The 24911-nt window shown below is 43.2% G+C and overlaps 1 protein-coding gene across 2 annotated transcripts in view; it reads left to right on the top strand.

Annotated features, from left to right (window-relative positions):
* The window catches only part of LOC308136640 (integrin alpha-11-like), a 101945-nt gene that overhangs the window by 26821 nt on the left and 50213 nt on the right, over positions 1-24911 (top strand). For both annotated transcript variants that reach the window (XM_080505077.1, XM_080505076.1), the window contains exons 3-6: positions 11498-11607; positions 17803-17894; positions 18295-18409; positions 21580-21707. In XM_080505077.1, the coding sequence (XP_080361203.1) occupies positions 11498-11607; positions 17803-17894; positions 18295-18409; positions 21580-21707 (445 nt within the window). The remainder of the gene's footprint in view (positions 1-11497; positions 11608-17802; positions 17895-18294; positions 18410-21579; positions 21708-24911) is intronic.

The raw sequence follows: 24911 nt of genomic DNA, 5'->3' as shown, positions 1-24911 counted from the left end.
AAATGTGTATCCTAATTACATAATGCCATTACAAGTAATCCGTTAACACCAAACCCTGTTCACAGGAATGAATGTCATTGGTTTATTTTATTATTTTTTTTAATGTCTTTAAAAAGGTTGAAAAGCATAAAAAGAGACAAGTGTTTGTATATTTACAATAAAACACACAGGATCTGCTCTCTCTTCTCTTCCAGGAGGGAGGATGTAGCCCCTGAATATATATATGGGTAAATATGTTCTACAACAGTAGGCTACATACAGTGGATTATTAGAAAATATGAAAATCCTTTGTGAAAATCAGATGTTCAGAAGCAGCGAACAAACCTATATGCTCAGAGTTATAATCATGTGATTATTTCAGCACCCGAGATCAATTGAGGATGAACAGAGGAGTCGTTCCCAGTTTGTATTTTAACTTTTTCAACATTTTAAAAGTCAACATTGTATTTGGACTTTTTTCTCAAAGTGCTAGCTGAAATTGTTTTTCAATTAAACCCGATTGGTGAGAAGACGGAGCCGAAGGTTTTGTCCACTTCACAACACTGTTTCATGTCACAACCTTGATTTTTGATGGGCTGCAAATTTAGGAGGCTGAAATCGTTTAGTTTTTTTAAAACAGGTTCCAGAGTGGAGGAATTTGGAAAAACCACCTCGGCTTAGATGTTGGATAAAACCACCTCTCGACCCCCCCGATGACCCCATGACCCTCTCTTCCAGATTACTTAACAGCAACAACAATGGTGGACTACACGCTCCAGATTGAGCTGCAGAAGCTACTGATGCTATTTGGTTTAATAAAGCCAGATGTTGGATTTCTTGAATATGAGAGGTTTTTGCGTGATCTTCTCCATTTTTTTTTAGTGTATTTCTAACGCAGAGTTGCAGCACCACCTCTAGGCCTGGTCTATGTACGACATTGTTTTTAGTCATTTTCCTGGTGTGGTGGATGCAGATATTTCCTGTACCGATGTGTGGATGGCACGCTTTTGAATAACGACAGTGAGAAAAAGACCTTTTTGGCGCATGTCGTCTGTGTTTTGTAAATGAAAAGCCTGGGATGGGGAGAAAGAGCATTCTCTTGTTGATTTCACACGTGTACTTTTCTGTTCAAATGTTGCTTTCTTCAATGTTCAGTAATGTCAGAGATAAAACGATATCAGAACATACAGCAGGTGGTTCCACGGTGGTGTAGAGGACAGTACTCTCCTCTCATACTGACAAGACCATGTGTTGTGAGTGTGGGCCAGACTAGAGTGGACGACTCTCCTTCTGCTGCAGCTCACAAAACGTCTGGGGTATGAGGAGGCTGACAAATAGCCGGCTTTTGTGTTTTTTTGTGGTCCTGAAATCTTTAATATAATGTAATCCAGAATCCTGCCATGGGGGGGTGGTGGTGCACGGCTGCGCCTGAGCAGCTTGCGCTGCACATTCATGCGCTCTGAGCAGCTGCAGTGTTCCATGACCTCTGAAAAAGTCTCTCTTGGAAAAGGTTTTGACATTAAATCTGTAACCAAACCCTTCTCTCACCTCCTTCAGCCGTTGTTGTCCAACGCACTACGTAATCATCAAAACTATTTGTGTTTGTGCAGCTTGCTAGTTAGAAACGAACTGAACTCGTTGGCTGGGATCAACTATAGTTCTGGACCCTGAAGCAAATACAATACAGAGATTCCCAATGTATGTGAAGTGGATCTACTCGATGTAAAAGCTACTTGCTGCTGGTTTCAGATGAATAGATTTCTCTTTGAAGGTGATTGGCCTGATGTCAGTCCTCAGTACTCGTCACTTTAAAGCAGGATGTGAGCTTCAGTTCATCGCTTTCTCAATGAGGCTTTATCTCAAACAGTTTTCTTGATGCTGGACAAGATATTTCCCTCTCAATATGTTGATAATCTAAAGATTTAAGCTTTTCTTAAATGTGTTCAGTGTTTCCAGTACCATGGGCAGCAAAACAGCCCCGCAGCAGAAGGGTACCTCCACCAGGCTTTAGATCAGGGGCGGAACCGTTCTGTGGTTCAGGTGGACTCTAGTTTAATGTGTTCATAGAATAGAATCCCAGAGAGAGAAAACATTGTTTTTTTTCTGTTTGTACAACTAAGAACCAATGGAGGCTGGACTGTTTCTTGGCTCTGGCAACCACACACCTTCAACTTGATGCAAAGCCTTGCTGTTTGCGTTCTCCTTCAGTCAGTCTGAGCATCTTGCGCAACGTCTCCAGCATTATGAGCTGCAGTCTGGAAACCTTTTCGCCGTGCCACATACCGTACAATCCTCCAGGATTACAAAATCTCCCCGCCTTTGAAGTCTCGGGTAAATAGGTGGAAAGAATTTGCATTTGTCTCGCAAGCAGCTTCTCTTGCATCTCAAGGTAGAGGAGGAGGATCTGGAAACGTGTTGTGGTTTCCTATTCCCCTACCTCCCTCTGTGAAGCCCATCACGTGTGTGTGTGTGTGTGTGTGTGTGTGTGTGTGTGTGTGTGTGTGTGTGTGTGTGTGTGTGTGTGTGTGTGTGTGTGTGTGTGTGTGTGTGTGTGTGTGTGTGTGTGTGTGTGTGTGTGTGCATGCTTTATAGTTGCCAATGTTATTTAGGATAGTGTCTACACCCTTCAGGTGTTTGGCGACTGGACGATCCAGACAACTCAGTGGAAAGTTTCAAGTCTTTCTGGCTTTTCTTCAATATAATTCATTATTAATATTTGCGCACGTGGAAAAAATGTGTACCGACAAACCAGTACGGTCCTGTTGTCAGGTGTCCTCCTGTGTCTCCATAGTGTCTTACCTGATTGTTACTGAAGGTTTTATCCTGTCTCTCACATGTGTTCGTGTCCCTGTCCCTGTCCGTGTCCCTGTCCCTGTCCGTGTCCCTGTCCCTGTCCCTGTCCCTGTCCCTGTCCGTGTCCCGGTCCGTGTCCCTGTCCGTGTCCCGGTCCGTGTCCTGGTCCGTGTCCCTGTCCCGGTCCGTGTCCCTGTCTGTGTCCCTGTCCGTGTCCCGGTCCGTGTCCCGGTCCGTGTCCCGGTCCGTGTCCCTGTCCCGGTCCGTGCCCCTGTCTGTGTCCCTGTCCCTGTCCGTGTCCCTGTTTGTGTCCGTGTCCCCGTCCGTGTCCCGGTCCGTGTCCCTGTCCCGGTCCGTGTCCCTGTCCGTGTCCCGGTCCGTGTCCCGGTCCGTGTCCCTGTCCCGGTCCGTGTCCCGGTCCGTGTCCCTGTCTGTGTCCCTGTCCCTGTCCGTGTCCCTGTTTGTGTCCGTGTCCCTGTCCGTGTCCCGGTCCGTGTCCCGGTCCGTGTCCCTGTCCCGGTCCGTGTCCCGGTCCGTGTCCCTGTCTGTGTCCGTGTCCCTGTCCGTGTCCCTGTTTGTGTCCCTGTCCGTGTCCCGGTCCGTGTCCCTGTCTGTGTCCGTGTCCCTGTTTGTGTCCCTGTCTGTGTCCGTGTCCCGGTCCGTGTCTCTGTCCGTGTCCCGGTCCGTGTCCCTGTCCGTGTCCCTGTCCCTGTCCGTGTCCCTGTCTGTGTCCCTGTCTGTGTCCCGGTCCGTGTCCCTGTCCGTGTCCCTGTCCGTGTCCCTGTCCGTGTCTCCTCACACCTCCTGTGTCTGATCGTTCCCATATGTGTTACCTGTGTTTCCCTGTGTAGTTAAACTCCTGTTCCTTTTGTCTCAGTATCAGATCATCTTGGTTTTTTTACTTTTGCCTCTTAACTACTCCTTTTGGACTGTCCTCTTGACACCTGGGCTCTGCCTGATCCTCAAGAAACTCTGTAAACCTGAACATCGTACTGAAGCAGCATTTGCGTTGACCCTAACACGGGACAGCTGAGGTCTGTGACCCTTAACCTCGTGATCAGTTTTACAACACTGACCGATTTACAGTACCAAACATGTATACACACATATATATCTGCAGCATAGCATACACAGACATTCAGACATGATACCTTCTTCCAGTAAAATAGTTCTATGTGCCATAAACACCAAGTGGATGCAGATGGTAAAATGTGAAATACACTTTTTGTTCCAGACCCATTGGGTGCTTTAGATTTTAATTTGGGTTGTGGTGGGACAGACAGAATGGGACTTGAGGGTGAGGGTTAGCACACACAAACTCAATGAGCCTCATACAAAGAAGCAAATCTGCTCTGAAATGATTTGTTTGAAGAGAATTATATGTGCTATATTGTGGACAAAAACGTTGTTTATTGCCCCAAATCCAGCACATCTTTGTTTTTCAGCCATTTAAATAGTCGATCCTATGAGCTCTATTGCAAATCTGATGTGTCTGTCAGTCTGGCTTACACCACGCCCTTCTTGGAAAGAGGACGAAGTGCTTTACTGTCACGGTACCATGTGCTAATGTTTACATTCTATTTATGTGAGAAAAACTGCCCTTCAATTCTTCCCATTTGAAGCAGAATGTGACCCAGAAGGACAAACTCCTGAAGAAATTCATACTCTGCAGCTGCAGGATGTTTCACATTGGTTACTTCAAAATACTGTGTGTCTCAATATGTTACTTAGTTTGTTCATATGTTTTGTTACAGTTACTACCGAGCAGCTAACGCATATTGTACTGAATTTATTCAACCTGTTGCTCTGCATATACTTTAGAGCAGTTTTTAAGCAATACATCACACATCTCATGTTGAATATCTCCTGATATGAATTACGATTGCATATTATTCAAGGACACAAACTTAGAAACTTTAATTGGGCTACATTAGCTGCAGTGCTAATGCTACAGGGATATTTTAACAGGCAACAGAAGGGATTTATAAAACATTGCTGATTTGCACCTCCCTTTAAATGGATTCAGAAACGCACACAATCATAACCAACAAAAAGTTCTGCACCCACTTTTATATGCAACACTTTATTAGGGGATTTCTTGTGGTAGAAAACATTCCTACATGAAATACGTCTGCAGCCTTCGGGTTTATTTGTTCCTGTAAAACATGTAGAACCTAAAGTCTGAGAGGCAGAGAAGAAACCCACAGTATGACGTCGCCTCCACCGTGCTTTGCAGCAGGTAAGCAGATTTTAATTTGTGGGCTTTATCGGCTGAAAAAACGAACAATTTAAAAAGAGCTTCAGATGTCTCTGGGAAGAATGAAGGAACCGTTGACTGGGAGAATCATTTTAAATATAATGTCCAAAGATTAGCATGAACGAATGAAGCCTTGTGGAATGTGGATGAAAAGTCTTCCAAGGTACACGACCAGTCCAGTTGACCAGATTCAGTTAACTTGACGTGTAAAAGTCTAACTTAAATATCCGAAGCAACATTGATCGCAATATATCTGCCAGAAGGAAACATGTTTCCCTGTAATATTTTTATTTTATTCAAACTGTTTTACATTTCCTTCTTGGAGCTAAATATACACAACCAAGTGAAATCCAGGCCATGCCACATTAATATTAATTTCATATGGCTCCTCTGTGTGTTTTGTATTAACCAATGACCTTGTGTCCTCGGAAAGCTCAAACCTCTTCACCTGCTTTGATTTCAGTCAAATCTGGTGTAAAACATGAGATTTTTCCTCTGTCACGCACACATAACGAGCGTCTCCAGTCTGAGCACTTGTTTCTAACACCACAAGCAACAAACTGCTGGGAAATCTGCAATTAAATGACAAATAACCCATTAAAGTAGAAACAAAAGAGCCAGGTAGAGTTTTTGTAGTTTTGGCATTGTTACCCAAATGTAAATTGCAGCACCTGCTCAGGAAAGGATCAGCGTGATGCGGTGATGTCCGGGACATTAGTGTCTGCAGGCTGCAGGCTGCAGGATGTGAACTCGGCCCGTCTGCTCTCTGGGATGTGGTCTGTCATCGCCTCCGTTTGATGTGGACAGGAGACACATTAGCAGATGCAGGGGTGAGCTGTCACATCGCCTCTGATATGTGAGTCAGACCCTTTTCCCAGAAGCTCCATCCAGGCCACATGTGGAGGTGTTTACTCTGGATTACATGAATAACGTGTTGGCAGTTTGACACAGCAGCAGCAGGAGCTGCATTTAACACCAGCACCACAACAGCCGTTCTAACGAGGTGAATGTGGAGGCAGCAAGCAGGCCCAACAAGAAAACCGCTTTTACGTCCAGTAAAATTATAAATGAGCCCAATCCTGTTTTTGTATACTGACAAGAGGTCATTTCTGTGTGTCCATCTACTTACCGTGTTATATACATGTTTTTTTCCGGTCTATGACTTGTGGAAACGATCCCAGCTGACTTTGAGCGAAAGCAGGAGTCAGTGTCACAGAATATATCCCACACTGAGAAATCAAACTTTATTTTAATGGTAAACGTTAAACAAGACTGACTGATTTTGAATAAAACAAAAAGAATGGTGGAATTTTCCTTGATTTGACCGACAGTCATGAACCTGCACTCTAATATTGTATTTGTGTATTTTGAGCCTTCTACGGTATATTTCAGTGTAAAAAAAGTTTGATTTTTTTTTTTTTTTTTTTACTGCTTTCACTTGTCTAAACAAGTCAGTTTCAACGCAATCGATATGTAAAGGTAAAAGCTGATTTGTAATGATGTGGTTAGTCTTAGCCTGCAGTGGCGAGTGTCTCTGAAAGGAGGCGGGGCTGATTTGTTCCATGTTGAATACTTCGGCCATATAAGAGTGTGGGCCGCGGCACTCTGCTGAGCTCTGAGAGGCAAATTACATTCACGTCATAAAACATTTTTAATATTCAATTAGTAATAAATATGTACAGATGCGTTTTTTTTTAGGCAAGGAAAATGTGTATATACAGCACAGGGCAAATCACAGTGCTTTACAAAAAATACAGAAAAGCTTTTCAAAGAAATAAAATAAATATATAAAGAAAATAAATACATTAAAGCTTTAAAAGAAATGAAAGAAATACATTAAAGCAAATAATGAAGAATCTTAATCTCCTGTGCCCGTATTCACGAGGCGTCTCAGGAGCTCCTAGCTTAGCCTAAAAGACCCTTAGCAAGGAATTCTTAGCTTAAAAGTGACTTAGGAAGTTTCTAAGAGCAACTCTGAGCAAGGAGTTGACAGCAACTTTTATCTTAGTGAGGAGGAGTGGTCGACCCGTTGCTCTGTATGATGCAGTCTGCTGGGAGCTGATTGGTTGTTAGAGAGGAAGATGCTCTATATGATGCAGTCTGCTGAGAGCTGATTGGCTGTTAGAGAGGAAGATGCTCTATATGATGCAGCCTGCTGAGAGCTGATTGGTTGTTAGAGAGGAAGATGCTCTATATGATGCAGTCTGCTGAGAGCTGATTGGTTGTTAGAGAAGAAGATGCTCTATATGATGCAGTCTGCTGAGAGCTGATTGGCTGTTAGAGAGGAAGATGCTCTATATGATGCAGCCTGCTGAGAGCTGATTGGTTGTTAGAGAGGAAGATGCTCTATATGATGCAGCCTGCTGAGAGCTGATTGGTTGTTAGAGAGGAAGATGCTCTATATGATGCAGTCTGCTGAGAGCTGATTGGCTGTTAGAGAGGAAGATGCTCTATATGATGCAGTCTGCTGAGAGCTGATTGGTTGTTAGAGAGGAAGATGCTCTATATGATGCAGTCTGCTGAGAGCTGATTGGTTGTTAGAGAGGAAGATGCTCTGGATGATGCAGTCTGCTGAGAGCTGATTGGTTGTTAGAGAGGAAGATGCTCTGTATGATGCAGTCTGCTGGGAGCTGATTGGTTGTTAGAGAGGAAGATGCTCTGTATGATGCAGTCTGCTGGGAGCTGATTGGTTGTTAGAGAGGAAGATGCTCTGTATGATGCAGTCTGCTGAGAGCTGATTGGCTGTTAGAGAGGAAGATGCTCTATATGACGCAGTCTGCTGAGAGCTGATTGGTTGTTAGAGAGGAAGATGCTCTATATGATGCAGTCTGCTGAGAGCTGATTGGTTGTTAGAGAGGAAGATGCTCTATATGACGCAGTCTGCTGAGAGCTGATTGGTTGTTAGAGAGGAAGATGCTCTGTATGATGCAGTCTGCTGGGAGCTGATTGGTTGTTAGAGAGGAAGATGCTCTATATGATGCAGTCTGCTGGGAGCTGATTGGTTGTTAGAGAGGAAGATGCTCTATATGATGCAGTCTGCTGGGAGCTGATTGGTTGTTAGAGAGGAAGATGCTCTGTATGATGCAGTCTGCTGGGAGCTGATTGGTTGTTAGAGAGGAAGATGCTCTATATGATGCAGTCTGCTGAGAGCTGATTGGTTGTTAGAGAGGAAGATGCTCTGTATGATGCAGTCTGCTGAGAGCTGATTGGTTGTTAGAGAGGAAGATGCTCTATATGATGCAGTCTGCTGAGAGCTGATTGGTTGTTAGAGAGGAAGATGCTCTGTATGATGCAGTCTGCTGAGAGCTGATTGGTTGTTAGAGAGGAAGATGCTCTATATGATGCCGTCTGCTGAGAGCTGATTGGTTGTTAGAGAGGAAGATGCTCTATATGACGCAGTCTGCTGAGAGCTGATTGGTTGTTAGAGAGGAAGATGCTCTATATGATGCAGTCTGCTGAGAGCTGATTGGTTGTTAGAGAGGAAGATGCTCTATATGATGCAGTCTGCTGGGAGCTGATTGGTTGTTAGAGAGGAAGATGCTCTATATGATGCAGTCTGCTGGGAGCTGATTGGTTGTTAGAGAGGAAGATGCTCTATATGATGCAGTCTGCTGAGAGCTGATTGGTTGTTAGAGAGGAAGATGCTCTATATGACGCAGTCTGCTGAGAGCTGATTGGTTGTTAGAGAGGAAGATGCTCTGTATGATGCAGTCTGCTGGGAGCTGATTGGTTGTTAGAGAGGAAGATGCTCTATATGATGCAGTCTGCTGGGAGCTGATTGGTTGTTAGAGAGGAAGATGCTCTGTATGATGCAGTCTGCTGGGAGCTGATTGGTTGTTAGAGAGGAAGATGCTCTGTATGATGCAGTCTGCTGAGAGCTGATTGGTTGTTAGAGAGGAAGATGCTCTGAGCTCCTTGTCCACATTCACAAAGCCTCCTAACACTGAAAGTAGCTCGTAGTGACATCACTCTTAAAAAAAAAATCTTGGAATTCCTTGAAATTTAAGACTTTTCTTAGAATTTTTCCTTACTGAGACAAAAGTAATTCACAAAGCATCCTAAGCCCTCAGAGCTCCTAAAGGTAGAAAACCACGTGAAGTAGTGAGGAGGACTTTAAGAAGCCTCAGAGTTAAACAGACAAGATGACAGAAAGAGAAAGAGAAAAGAAAGATGTTCTCTGTTGATTTAATCAGTGGCACCAAGCACTGTGCGTACATTTTTTTAAAGGTGTGAACAAAAAACTATTTTAAAGGGGTGTTTGTTTTTGTCTCTGTCTGGTGCGCCGTCTCTGTACCAACCCCGACAATCGAAGGACTAATTATTGTGTGACTATGATTGTCACTGATCATTTTTCTGACCGTTACGTTCGTTCACTGCCCCACATTGGTGGTCAACCACTGGGATTGATGACGCTGCAGCTCGTCCTCCATTAATATCATTATAATACATTCAGTGGCAAAAATAACCAGCGTGGACAGAAAAGAGAACAATAATCTAATCAATGTAATCCTCAGCATGTGAACAAGGTAAGTTCAATCATTTTTAAGCTGTGTACAAATTTAAAAAACATTTCTGCATTTCATTAAATTGATATAAAATAATTGTCATGATTACACATTTTTAATGCAGCCCAAGATATTTGATGGTTCATTTTTCTCTGCATTCATTACTGCCCGTATTCACGAAGCGATGACGCGATGTTTTCAATTTCTGTTCAGCTTGGTTGGATCTCAGAGGGTCGTTGGCATTAAAGCCGGCGGCAGGAAGATGAAGTGATGATCCACTTGGCTGATGCTCCTCCTGCCTGCAGATCAATCATGGGCCGGAATATAAAACTGAACTGTTCAGTCCAGTCAGAGTTGAAGTGACGCTTTTCCTGGCCGACTTTGCGCTTTTTCATGCTGCAGGTTATGTTGATTCTTTGTTTAATATTGGCTCACTGACTTTCTGCTCGATGACGGGAGGTTTCGCAGGTCGTGAAATTGAAATCCAATAACGTCAGAGCAGAGCATGCATTGGCGTAATTACATCAGAGTCTGGCTCTGACTACGGCAGTGCTTCTCAAATGGTGGGGCGCGCCCCCCTGGGGGGGCGTGGTGGGGTGTCAGGGGGGGCGTGAGGCGGGCGCGACTTTCAGTATTAGTGTCTATTCATGCTTGAACAATAAAAAAGGGCCTCCAGCCACTAGGTGGCAGCAGTGATCACACTAATCAACAGGCTGCCTGTTCAACCAGTAGAGAAGAAGTACTACACCAACACCGGTGTACAGAGCTGGAGGAGGAGGAGGAGGAGGAGGAGGAGGAGGAGGAGAGGTGGAGAAGTTTCTGACAGGAGTGAAAAGAAGAAAGGATGAGGCATCAGAGGAAAAGAAAACAGGTGAGAGTAAACATAAAGCTAGTAAGAGCAGGAGATATGACGATGCTACATCGCCCTTGGGTTTACCGTGAACACGTCGGGAACCAGGAAACACCCGTTTGTGTTTTATGCTGAAAAACTCTGGCAGCGGAGCATGAAACCAAATAAATGAAGACGGCACCTGGAGACCATACACCATACACCTGGAGACCATACACCATACACCTGGAGACCATACACCATACACCTGGAGACCATACACCTGGAGACCATACACCATACACCTGGAGACCATACACCTGGAGACCATACACCATTCACCTGGAGACCATACACCATACACCTGGAGACCATACACCATACACCTGGAGACCATACACCATACACCTGGAGACCATACACCACACACCTGGAGACCATACACCATACACCTGGAGACCATACACCACACACCTGGAGACCATACACCATACACCTGGAGACCATACACCATACACCTGGAGACCATACACAGTTACTGGAGTTGTTTCATGGTAAACTCCATGAGTATGGCCAACAAGCCGCTCATTGTGTCAGCGCGGCATCAGTAAACAAAAAGCCTGTTAGCCTCTTACAAAGTTGCCCACCACATCGCAAGGTGCATAAAACCTCACACCATAGAGATTTATTTTGATAATCTGGCGATTGTATGCAGAATGCTGGTGCAGCAACTCATACATGGTTTATACAGATAAATAAATAAATATTATCAAGTTCTGAATGGTAGTACAATTCGGGGGGGGGGGGGGGGGCCCTGATAAAAATTCTGTCCTCTAGGGGGGGCGTGACAGAAAATAATTGAGAACCACTGGACTACGGTGTGGGATGAGGCACAAATGCACATTTTTTCCCCTACAAATTCCACTTTATTTCACATTGATGTGCTGCTAATGGGCTTCCGTGGCCAGACCTTGCACATCTGTCACATGAGTGAGAGTGAAGGGGTGAATGTGACTATTATTGTAAAGCTCTTTAGGACTATTGAAGCAGTGAAAACAAAATCAGTCCCTGAGTGAATTGTATGACTATGGCTCCTGTACATGTGGTGGCTGATGGCGGTCTGTGTGTTTAAAGGTTGCTGGTCGGCGCTCCCTTCGAAGTCACTGGAAAGCAGCAGACAGGTGATGTGTACAAATGCCCACTGGACCCCAGGAACTCTGCCAACTGCACCCGACTCAACCTCGGTAAGCTTCGACGCATCATGAAAAACTCTGCGAAAGGTTTGATTAATACCAGAGTGTAACAACTGTCAGGAAGTGAAGTCGCTCTATTATATAGTTTTCCGCATCATCAAACTGAATGACAACACAAACCTGGTTTATAAGGCCATTTTAAGGTCAGTGTCTATGTAATGTTGAAGCCTTTTAGATACAGTCTGGTCCGGTCTGTTCCTCTGGGACCTCTTCAGGTTGCTTTCCATGTGCTCTGGTCACATGTACTACTGGTCACATGTACTACTGGTCACATGTATTACTGGTCACATGTACTACTGGTCACATGTACTACTGGTCACATGTATTACTGGTCACATGTACTACTGGTCACATGTACTACTGGTCACATGTATTACTGGTCACATGTACTACTGGTCACATGTATTACTGGTCACATGTACTACTGGTCACATGTATTACTGGTCACATGTATTACTGGTCACATGTACTACTGGTCACATGTGTTACTGGTCACATGTACTACTGGTCACATGTACTGCTGGTCACATGTACTACTGGTCACATGTACTACTGGTCACATGTACTACTGGTCACATGTACTGCTGGTCACATGTACTACTGGTCACATGTACTACTGGTCACATGTACTACTGGTCACATGTATTACTGGTCACATGTACTACTGGTCACATGTACTACTGGTCACATGTATTACTGGTCACATGTACTACTGGTCACATGTACTACTGGTCACATGTATTACTGGTCACATGTACTACTGGTCACATGTATTACTGGTCACATGTACTACTGGTCACATGTATTACTGGTCACATGTATTACTGGTCACATGTACTACTGGTCACATGTACTACTGGTCACATGTATTACTGGTCACATGTATTACTGGTCACATGTACTACTGGTCACATGTACTGCTGGTCACATGTACTACTGGTCACATGTACTACTGGTCACATGTACTACTGGTCACATGTATTACTGGTCACATGTACTACTGGTCACATGTATTACTGGTCACATGTACTACTGGTCACATGTACTACTGGTCACATGTATTACTGGTCACATGTACTACTGGTCACATGTATTACTGGTCACATGTACTACTGGTCACATGTATTACTGGTCACATGTATTACTGGTCACATGTACTACTGGTCACATGTGTTACTGGTCACATGTACTACTGGTCACATGTACTGCTGGTCACATGTACTACTGGTCACATGTACTACTGGTCACATGTACTACTGGTCACATGTACTGCTGGTCACATGTACTACTGGTCACATGTACTACTGGTCACATGTACTACTGGTCACATGTATTACTGGTCACATGTACTACTGGTCACATGTACTACTGGTCACATGTACTACTGGTCACATGTACTACTGGTCACATGTATTACTGGTCACATGTACTACTGGTCACATGTATTACTGGTCACATGTACTACTGGTCACATGTATTACTGGTCACATGTATTACTGGTCACATGTACTACTGGTCACATGTACTACTGGTCACATGTATTACTGGTCACATGTATTACTGGTCACATGTACTACTGGTCACATGTACTACTGGTCACATGTATTACTGGTCACATGTACTACTGGTCACATGTACTACTGGTCACATGTATTACTGGTCACATGTGTCACTGGTCACATGTGTTACTGGTCACATGTACTACTGGTCACATGTACTACTGGTCACATGTACTACTGGTCACATGTATTACTGGTCACATGTACTACTGGTCACATGTACTACTGGTCACATGTACTACTGGTCACATGTATTACTGGTCACATGTATTACTGGTCACATGTACTACTGGTCACATGTACTACTGGTCACATGTATTACTGGTCACATGTACTACTGGTCACATGTACTACTGGTCACATGTACTACTGGTCACATGTATTACTGGTCACATGTACTACTGGTCACATGTATTACTGGTCACATGTACTACTGGTCACATGTATTACTGGTCACATGTACTACTGGTCACATGTACTACTGGTCACATGTATTACTGGTCACATGTATTACTGGTCACATGTACTACTGGTCACATGTACTACTGGTCACATGTATTACTGGTCACATGTACTACTGGTCACATGTACTACTGGTCACATGTATTACTGGTCACATGTGTCACTGGTCACATGTGTTACTGGTCACATGTACTACTGGTCACATGTACTACTGGTCACATGTATTACTGGTCACATGTACTACTGGTCACATGTACTACTGGTCACATGTATTACTGGTCACATGTACTACTGGTCACATGTATTACTGGTCACATGTACTACTGGTCACATGTACTACTGGTCACATGTATTACTGGTCACATGTACTACTGGTCACATGTATTACTGGTCACATGTGTCACTGGTCACATGTGTTACTGGTCACATGTACTACTGGTCACATGTACTACTGGTCACATGTACTACTGGTCACATGTATTACTGGTCACATGTATTACTGGTCACATGTACTACTGGTCACATGTATTACTGGTCACATGTACTACTGGTCACATGTACTACTGGTCACATGTATTACTGGTCACATGTACTACTGGTCACATGTATTACTGGTCACATGTACTACTGGTCACATGTGTCACTGGTCACATGTGTTACTGGTCACATGTACTACTGGTCACATGTACTACTGGTCACATGTATTACTGGTCACATCTACTACTGGTCACATGTACTACTGGTCACATGTATTACTGGTCACATGTATTACTGGTCACATGTACTACTGGTCACATGTACTACTGGTCACATGTATTACTGGTCACATGTACTACTGGTCACATGTACTACTGGTCACATGTATTACTGGTCACATGTACTACTGGTCACATGTACTACTGGTCACATGTATTACTGGTCACATGTACTACTGGTCACATGTACTACTGGTCACATGTATTACTGGTCACATGTACTACTGGTCACATGTATTACTGGTCACATGTGTCACTGGTCACATGTGTTACTGGTCACATGTACTACTGGTCACATGTACTACTGGTCACATGTATTACTGGTCACATGTACTACTGGTCACATGTATTACTGGTCACATGTATTACTGGTCACATGTACTACTGGTCACATGTACTACTGGTCACATGTATTACTGGTCACATGTACTACTGGTCACATGTACTACTGGTCACATGTATTACTGGTCACATGTATTACTGGTCACATGTACTACTGGTCACATGTATTACTGGTCACATGTATTACTGGTCACATGTACTACTGGTCACATGTATTACTGGTCACATGTACTACTGGTCACATGTACTACTGGTCACATGTATTACTGGTCACATGTACTACTGGTCACATGTATTACTGGTCACATGTACTACTGGTCACATGTATTACTGGTCACATGTATTACTGGTCACATGTACTACTGGTCACATGTATTACTGGTCACATGTACTACTGGTCACATGTACTACTGGTCACATGTATTACTGGTCACATATATTACTGGTCACATGTACTACTGGTCACATGTATTACTGGTCACATGTACTACTGGTCACATGTATTACTGGTCACATGTATTACTGGTCACATGTACTACTGGTCACATGTACTACTGGTCACATGTATTACTCTGTGGAAAATTGGACTATATTTTGATCTTCTGTCTTGTGCATTCAGCTTCTGTCCCCTGTGCCGTCGTATAAATGTGAAGGTTTCAGGTTTTGTTTAAAAATGAGTCCATCATTCCAGCATAGTATGTGTCATCACACATACTATGCTGGAATGATGGACTCATTCTTCAGGTGCTCATGAAGGATTTGAAAGCAGGACTGCACAGCTCCTTTCAAAGTACCAGTGTTTATTATTCCTCTCAAAGATGCGCCAGGAAAGAAAAGGTTACATTAAATATACTGTATATACTGTATATACTGTATATACAGTATATACTGACTTCTACTCTCCTGCTGCCTCTGGGGGTGGGGTGGAGGTGGGGGTGGAGGTGAGGGTGGAGGTGGGGGTGGAGGTGGGGGTGGAGGCGGAGGTGGTGGTGGGGGTGGGGGTGGAGGTGGAGGTGGAGGCGGAGGTGGTGGAGGTGGGGGTGGTGGTGGAGGTGGGGGTGGAGGTGGGGATGGTGGACCCTCAATCCACATCAGTGAGGACCTCCCCTGGACCCTCAATCCACATCAGTGAGGACCTCCCCTGGACCCTCAATCCACATCAGTGAGAACCTCACCTGGACCCTCAATCCACATCAGTGAGGACCTCCCCTGGACCCTCAATCCACATCAGTGAGGACCTCCCCTGGACCCTCAATCCAGATCAGTGAGGACCTCACCTGGACCCTCAATCCAGATCAGTGAGGACCTCACCTGGACCCTCAATCCAGATCAGTGAGGACCTCCCCTGGACCCTCAATCCAGATCAGTGAGGACCTCCCCTGGACCCTCATCAGTGAGGAGCTCCCCTGGACCCTCAATCCACATCAGTGAGGACCTCCCCTGGACCCTCAATCCACATCAGTGAGAACCTCACCTGGACCCTCAATCCACATCAGTGAGGACCTCCCCTGGACCCTCAATCCAGATCAGTGAGGACCTCCCCTGGACCTTCAATCCACATCAGTGAGAACCTCACCTGGACCCTCATCAGTGAGGACCTCCCCTGGACCCTCAATCCACATCAGTGAGGACCTCACCTGGACCCTCAATCCAGATCAGTGAGGACCTCCCCTGCACCCTCAATCCACATCAGTGAGGACCTCCCCTGGACCCTCAATCCACATCAGTGAGAACCTCACCTGGACCCTCAATCCACATCAGTGAGGACCTCCCCTGCACCCTCAATCCAGATCAGTGAGGACCTCCCCTGGACCCTCAATCCACATCAGTGAGAACCTCACCTGGACCCTCAATCCACATCAGTGAGGACCTCCCCTGCACCCTCAATCCAGATCAGTGAGGACCTCCCCTGGACCCTCAATCCACATCAGTGAGGACCTCCCCTGGACCCTCAATCCACATCAGTGAGGACCTCACCTGGACCCTCATTCCAGATCAGTGAGGACCTCCCCTGGACCCTCAATCCACATCAGTGAGGACCTCCCCTGGACCCTCAATCCACATCAGTGAGGACCTCACCTGGACCCTCAATCCAGATCAGTGAGGACCTCCCCTGGACCCTCAATCCAGATCAGTGAGGACCTCCCCTGGACCCTCATCAGTGAGGACCTCCCCTGGACCCTCAATCCACATCAGTGAGAACCTCACCTGGACCCTCAATCCACATCAGTGAGGACCTCCCCTGGACCCTCAATCCAGATCAGTGAGGACCTCACTTGGACCCTCAATCCACATCAGTGAGGACCTCCCCTGGACCCTCAATCCACATCAGTGAGGACCTCCCCTGGACCCTCAATCCACATCAGTGAGAACCTCACCTGGACCCTCAATCCACATCAGTGAGGACCTCCCCTGGACCCTCATCAGTGAGGACCTCCCCTGGACCCTCAATCCACATCAGTGAGGACCTCCCCTGGACCCTCATCAGTGAGAACCTCCCCTGGACCCTCAATCCACATCAGTGAGGACCTCCCCTGGACCCTCATCAGTGAGGACCTCCCCTGGACCCTCAATCCACACAGCTGTTGAAGAAAGCTGAACAGCGGCGGTGCTTCCTGGGGAGGCTGAGGACATTTGGCATGTCCCCAAAGATCCTCAGCAACTTCAACATCTGCATCGTTGATTCCATCCTGACCTACGACAGAAACCCTGTCATGGACCACCGACGCCTGCAGAGGGTGGTGGAGACGACTGCTGAGACCAGCAGGACTCCACTGTCCTCTCTGCAGAGCAGCTACACGTCCACAGGAGAGCTGCTCCAGCAAGGACCCATCAAGGGATTGGATTGGATTGGATTGAATTGAATTGAATTGAATTGAATTGTATTGGACTGGATTGGATTGGATTGGACTGGACTGGACTGGACTGGACTGGACTGGACTAGACTGGATTGGTTTGAATATTGGCGTGAGGGTTTTTTTTTTTTGGTATTTTACCTTCAGGACTTCCTTTTCTCTGAGTAGATCACGGGATCAAAAGAAGAATGACTCCATTTTGCTTGTGAACAGGGAAAATTTCACCGGAAAATGTGTTTGAGAGAAAAGATAAGATGAGACTGGGCATGACGTTGACCTCAAACCCAAAAGACAGCAGTTTTGTGGTGAGTCATCTTTTATTTCTTTGAGTTTCCTTCAAGTCTTTCATCCTTCACATCATAATGTTTTAGTTGTCTTGGATAGGAAAAGTAATCATGCCTTTAACATACAATGCTGTGTATATATACCCTTTAAGGATCGAAGATGTTCCTGAATATATTCAGGAACATCTTCGATCCTTAAAGGGTGTCAAAAAACCTGAAACACCATTACACTAGACAATATTCACAAAACTCAATACAAACAGATCGGTAACTTTAGGGTTTTCTAATTGAGTAGATTAGGTCAGTTTTAGCAGGAGGAACCTGTTATGTCAGAAAATAGTGTACCAATTACACGCTTTAAAAAGCTGAATTCTTAATGTTGTGTGATGTGCTCTGGTGTTCTTCTGTTGTTGTGTGTCAGACCTGTGGGCCCCTCTGGTCTCATGAGTGTGGAAGTTCTCTGTACAGCACAGGGATCTGCTCCAGGGTGGGACGGAACTTCAGGCACTCCCACACCATCGCCCCTGCACTGCAGAGTAATGACACTCCAGCATCCATCCATCCATCCATCCATCCATCCATCCATCCATCCATCCATCCATCCATCCATCCATCCATCCAAGCAACTATCCATCCATCCATCCATCCATCCAACCAACTATCCATCCATCCATCCATCTAGCCTTCCAACTATCCATCCATCCAACCATCCATCTATCCATCCAACCATCCATCCAAACAACTATCCATCCATCCATCCATCCAACCAACCAACTATACATACATACATCCATCCAACCAACTATCCATCCATCAAGCCTTCCAACTATCCATCCATCCATCATCCATCTATTCATCCATCTAATCAACCATCCATCGTCTATCGATCCAGTCATTTATCAGTCGATTCTTTTTCCATCCATCCATTCAGGATTTGATCCATCCATGTCTTCCGATCCATGCATCCATCTTTCACTAATTTCCTCAATAAGTTTGTTCAGAGATCACCACGTACATCTTTCTATCATGCATCTCTTTAAACTGTCCATCCATCAATTTATCAGCTCGTCCATTCTTCCAACCATTCATCTATTTATCCATCACTTAATCCATCCACCCATGAATCTGTTCATCCAGCTATCATTTCATATATTCAATAATACATTTTGCAATTTCCAGTGTTGATGATGTAGAAGAAAGTTGTGTGATAGACGTCTCCTGACGTAACTGTAAATATATGTCAACTCAACTCAACTCAACTTTATTTATAGAGCACTGCGATACAACGCAGTTGGCCAGAGTGCTGTACACAGACAGGAGCATGTAAAATATAAAATTAATTAACAAAACGATAAAAAACAGTGTGGAATAATAAAGATACAAATAACTAAAACTGTAAAAAACAATAAAGGTCAACCTCTCAGAGTTAAAAGCCAAAGAGGAAAAGTGCATTTTCAGAGAGGTTTTAAAAACAGGAAGTGAGTCGGCCTGTTTGATGTGTAAAAGCAAGTAAATCCACAACTTTGGGGCAATGACTGAAAAAGCATGATCGTCTTTCTGCTTCCTCTTGGTCTGAAGGACAAACAACAGACCTGAGGAGCGCCAGGGAGGGGACGGCCAGAGCAGCTCAGATAAACACTGTGGGGCCATGGAGGCATTTAAAACTAATAAAATGATTTTAAAATCAATCCTAAGACAAACTGGGAGCCAGTGAAGTGATGCTAAAACTGGTGTGATGTGCTCGTGTTTTTTTGGTTCCTGTTAAAAGTGGAGCAGTGACATTTTGGATCAGCTGAAGACGAGAGAGTGAAGCTGGCTGAGCCCAACGTAAAGCACACTGCAGTCATCTAAACCAGTGGTGACAAAAGCAAAGATTCAAATCTCAAAGTGATGCAAAGACAGAAATGGTTTGACTTGGGCGAGTTGTCTCAACTGACAAAAGCTGCCCACATGGAAAGAACCTATATGAGGATATATGCACATATATGAAACCTATATGCAGCATATATGCACATATATGACAATATATATGCTGCATATATGCACATAAATGCTGCATATATGCAGCATATATGTGCATATATGCAGCATATATTGTCATATATGTGCATATATGCAGCATTTATGTGCATATATGCAGCATATATATTGTCATATATGTGCATATATGACAATATATATGCTGCATATATGCACATAAATGCTGCATATATGCACATATATGACCATATATATGCTGCATATATGCACATATATGACAATATATATGCTGCATATATGCACATAAATGCTGCATATATGCACATATATGACCATATATATGCTGCATATATGCACAAAAATGCTGCATATATGCACATATATGACAATATATATGCTGCATATATGCACATATATGACCATATATATGCTGCATATATGCACATATATGACAATATATATGCTGCATATATGCACATAAATGCTGCATATATGCACACATATGACAATATATATGCTGCATATATGCACATATATGCTGCATATATCCACATATATGACAATATATGCTGCATATATGCACATATATTCTGCATGTATGCACATATATGACAATATATATGACAATATATATGCTGCATATATGGAAAGTCCCACATGGACAGAACCTATATAAACATATATGTTTTAATATAGGTTTTGATATAGGTTTTGAATATATGTGACATATATAAAATTGGCCATTTTCCTATATTTTATGCACATATATGGACCTATATGCACATATATGTACATATATGTACATAACATATAGGAAAACGGCCAATTTTATATATGTCACATATATGCCAAACCTATATCAAAACCTATATTAAAACATATATGTTTATATAGGTTCTGTCCATGTGGTTGGACTTGACCGCTGATTTTACTTGTAGATCCAGTTTAAGATCAGAGTCCGGTCTCACACCAAGGTTTTTAGCCGAGTGTATTAGGTGTCAACCCAGATCAACCTGTACCTTGGTGGAATCACCAGGCCAAAACAACATGACTTTAGTCTTAGCATTGTTTAAATGTAAAACATTGACACCCATGCCTTAATTCCATCAATGTTGTCAAGGAGTGGTTTCACAGAAAAAGCATTTTCCTGACTAAGAGGAAAATACATTTGGCTGTCGTCGGCATAAAAATGAAAAGCGATACGATGTTTCTGTAGAATCAATCCAAGGGGAAGTATGTAGAGGGAGAATAGAAGAGGACCAAGTATAGAGCCTTGAGGCACTCCACATGTTGCGCTGCAGAGGACCCAACGGTTCCAACACAGACACAATGGATGGACAGATGGAAAACCGAAAAAGAAAGGTTTTTTTTCCTGCATTACACTCTATTTTTTTGTAACCTGTCAAACTGCTTCCAATAAAAAAAGTTATAAAAAATATATAATAATATATTTTCCAATATTCATCAAATCATTCATCAACCCATAGTTTCTTTCATCAGTTCATCTACTCATACATTTTTGTAGTTTCTTTCTAACCCTTTATCCATAAATTCATTCATAAATCTATCCATGTCTTTCTAACATACATCTCTTTCAGTTCATTCATCCAGCCATCTATTCATCAGTTTATTCTTGTTTCAATGACTTCTTCCATTTTTTTTGTCCATTTTTTTCATCAGTTCATCAACAAGCTGTCTTGCATTTACCTCTTTTTTAATCTTGCAGGGTGCGAGACGTTCATGGACATTGTGATTGTTTTGGACGGGTCTAACTCAATTTACCCCTGGTACCCGGTCCAGGACTTCATCATAAACATCTTACAGAAGTTCGACATGGGCCCAGGTCAGACACAGGTTCGTTCACCTCTGTCGTGCTGTAGAAGAACCGGGGGCGTCCAGAGAGATTATGGGTTCTAAGCTGTTTTTATTTTGTTATAGGTATGAAAAGTCTAACGTCACCCTGATGTCAGTATACTGTAGATATCAAAATGTTTATGTGCTCTACCTACGACAAACTAATGGATGAAGACAAAACTTGGGCAAAAAATCATCCTTGATCTGAGTGTTTGAAAGTTGTTTAATATTCACCAGTTCTTTATACAACATCCCTCGACTGTCTGGAAGTACTTACAGAGTTCAGGCATGTTTCATAGCAGTAAGCCATTGTTCCAACTTGGTGAATGTAATACAGTTTTTCTCAATTGCTAAAACACAAAACCTGGTTCCAAAAATGGCCAAATAAATCATTCATGGCACTATGTGCTCATACAGCAAACACATGCTCTTAATATAATTAACTCAAGTTATCATAACCAAAACTCAGACCACACCTTTCTTCAGGTGAACACACCAATCAGAAATGGGAGTCAATAAATAGAGGATAACTAGAGGCATGTTCTTGTCCTTTGGGACAACGGATCCCAATCATGTAGAGGTTGAGAGACAACAGAGAGGAAGAACAGGAAGAAGATGAGGAAGAGGGAGAAACATCAACCATGCCAGAGAGGAAGCAACAATCACCATGTGTGCGTCCAATAACAATGGTGACGTCGTCCACCGCCATACTGGATCCATACAGCACTGCACTATTTCACATTGTAGATCAGCTGCACAATAACATTCTCCAATAGGAAGAGGAGCCAGATCAAGCCCGATGTGTTGTCACTCGGGACAATGAGAGCTTCCATCGGGCTGCTCTGGTTCACACCTGGTTCAGTGGCCACCCCAGGTTCAGGGTCCTTTTTCTGCCAGCATCTCCGTTGGTCTGAATCCAGTAGAGGAACTGTTCTCAGCATAGTAGTGGAGAGTCTGTGACTCCAGCCATACACTCTGCACATTCTGCTGGAGGCAGTAGTGAACGCCTGTGAGGATGTTTCTCTGGATTGTCCCGGGTTGGAGCCGACACACACAAGGGGGTATTTCCAATGCTCTCTGCGAGAGAGGACATAACAGCTGCTGTTCCACTGCAGTATGTTGCAGAGCGGGGCAGAGCGGGAGGCTCCACTACGGCAAAGCACGTACATTGTGGTCCTGGTTTCTTTCCGTACCATCCACAACTTTTTCATTCGGACCACACGACAACCCACGACACTCCGGCACTGAAAGTGCAGGTGAACCGTGGCTAATGTGTGAAGTTGATGAAATACTATGGCCTGACGTGACCTGACCTGCTGGAGGGCCAAATTGTATACGTTTTCTTTCTGCTACACTACACCAGTGTTTTTCAACCTTTTTGAGCCAAGACACACTTTTTTGTTTGGAAAATCCTGGAGGCACACCACCACCCGAAAATGTTAAAATGTGAAACTGTGTAGCCTCTATTAACAATATAAAGTCTTTCTCATCAAAGTTTTATCAACAGGAATCCAGTAAATCCAGAAAGCAAGGACTTTTTTTTAATAGTGCCTCCCTCAGTGTGAAACCTGGACCTGATGGATGAAGAGCTGAGATCCTGGTTCACATTCTTCCTTTTCAAAAACTTCTCCATCACTGTCACTGACACAGTACTTTGATACAAGATGGTAGCAGGAGGTGGAGATGAACCACACTGACGTCTGTCACTTTACATTTCACCGGCAAAGTTCTGTGCTGCCCTCTAGTGGTGAAGAGTATTTATACATGATTACTCTGCAACACACTGCTCTCACAGCTGACAACGGCTGTGAGAGCAAATGATTTTTAGAAAAAAAATATGAAATTGGATAATTTTCCACGGCTCACCTGACTAGATCTCGCGGAACACCAGTGTGCCGCGGAGCAGTGGTTGAAAAACACTGCACCAGACTAAACACTCAAATCTGCTAAAAGTGTCAACATGGAACTCTTCAGTCTGATAATGAGCCCCTCCTTGCCGGGGCAGAGAAAGTCAAAATCAGACAGAGCCTCCAGGACCAGGCGTGTGCGGCTCTGCTTTGGCAACGCAACCAGTAATTTCAGACCAGGCCAACTTTCACAGCAAAAACCGCAGCGCTCCTGACCTCGCCTTCAACAAATGGCAAAATATTATGCACTGGACACTTTGCGTAATGCAGATGGAGGAAAGCATGGAGCGGTATAAACATCCACACTGATTCCACACAAGTGGTTTAATGTCCAGGCTAAAAACAGTTAAATACGGTAAAACAGCTGAGTCAGCCATAGCTTTGAGGAAAGTTAAAAAGGAAAAGGGAATAAAGAAGAAAATGGGAAAAAATGAAATAAAAAGGATATCAATCAAATGTTATTTGTATAGCCCTTTACAATAACCCAGTGGAACCCAAAGTGCTTTACCACAAAGCTATAAAAACAATACATTAAGAAACAAATAGAAGAATAATACATAGAAACAGTACATTAAGAAACAAATAGAAGAAGAATACATAGAAACAGTACATTAAGAAACAAATAGAAGAATAATACATAGAAACAATACATTAAGAAACAAATAGAAGAATAATACATAGAAACAGTACATTAAGAAACAAATAGAAGAATAATACATAGAAACAATACATTAAGGAACAAATAGAAGAATAATACATAGAAACAATACATTAAGAAACAAATAGAAGAATAATACATAGAAACAATACATTAAGGAACAAATAGAAGAATAATACATAGAAACAATACATTAAGGAACAAATAGAAGAAGAATACATAGAAACAATACATTAAGAAACAAATAGAAGAATAATACATAGAAACAGTACATTAAGAAACAAATAGAAGAATAATACATAAAAACAGTACATTAAGAAACAAATAGAAGAATAATACATAGAAACAATACATTAAGGAACAAATAGAAGAAGAACACATAGAAACAATACATTAAGAAACAAATAGAAGAAGAATACATAGAAACAGTACATTAAGAAACAAATAGAAGAATAATACATAGAAACAATACATTAAGAAACAAATAGAAGAATAATACATAGAAACAATACATTAAGGAACAAATAGAAGAAGAATACATAGAAACAATACATTAAGAAACAAATAGAAGAAGAATACATAGAAACAGTACATTAAGAAACAAATAGAAGAATAATACATAGAAACAATACATTAAGA

This window comes from Blennius ocellaris, assembly GCF_963422515.1.
Source record: "Blennius ocellaris genome assembly, chromosome: 11".
In the NCBI taxonomy this organism is placed as follows: Eukaryota; Metazoa; Chordata; class Actinopteri; order Blenniiformes; family Blenniidae; genus Blennius; species Blennius ocellaris.
Note: the sequence above shows the minus strand (reverse complement) of the source record. Positions and strands in the feature narration are given on the sequence as shown.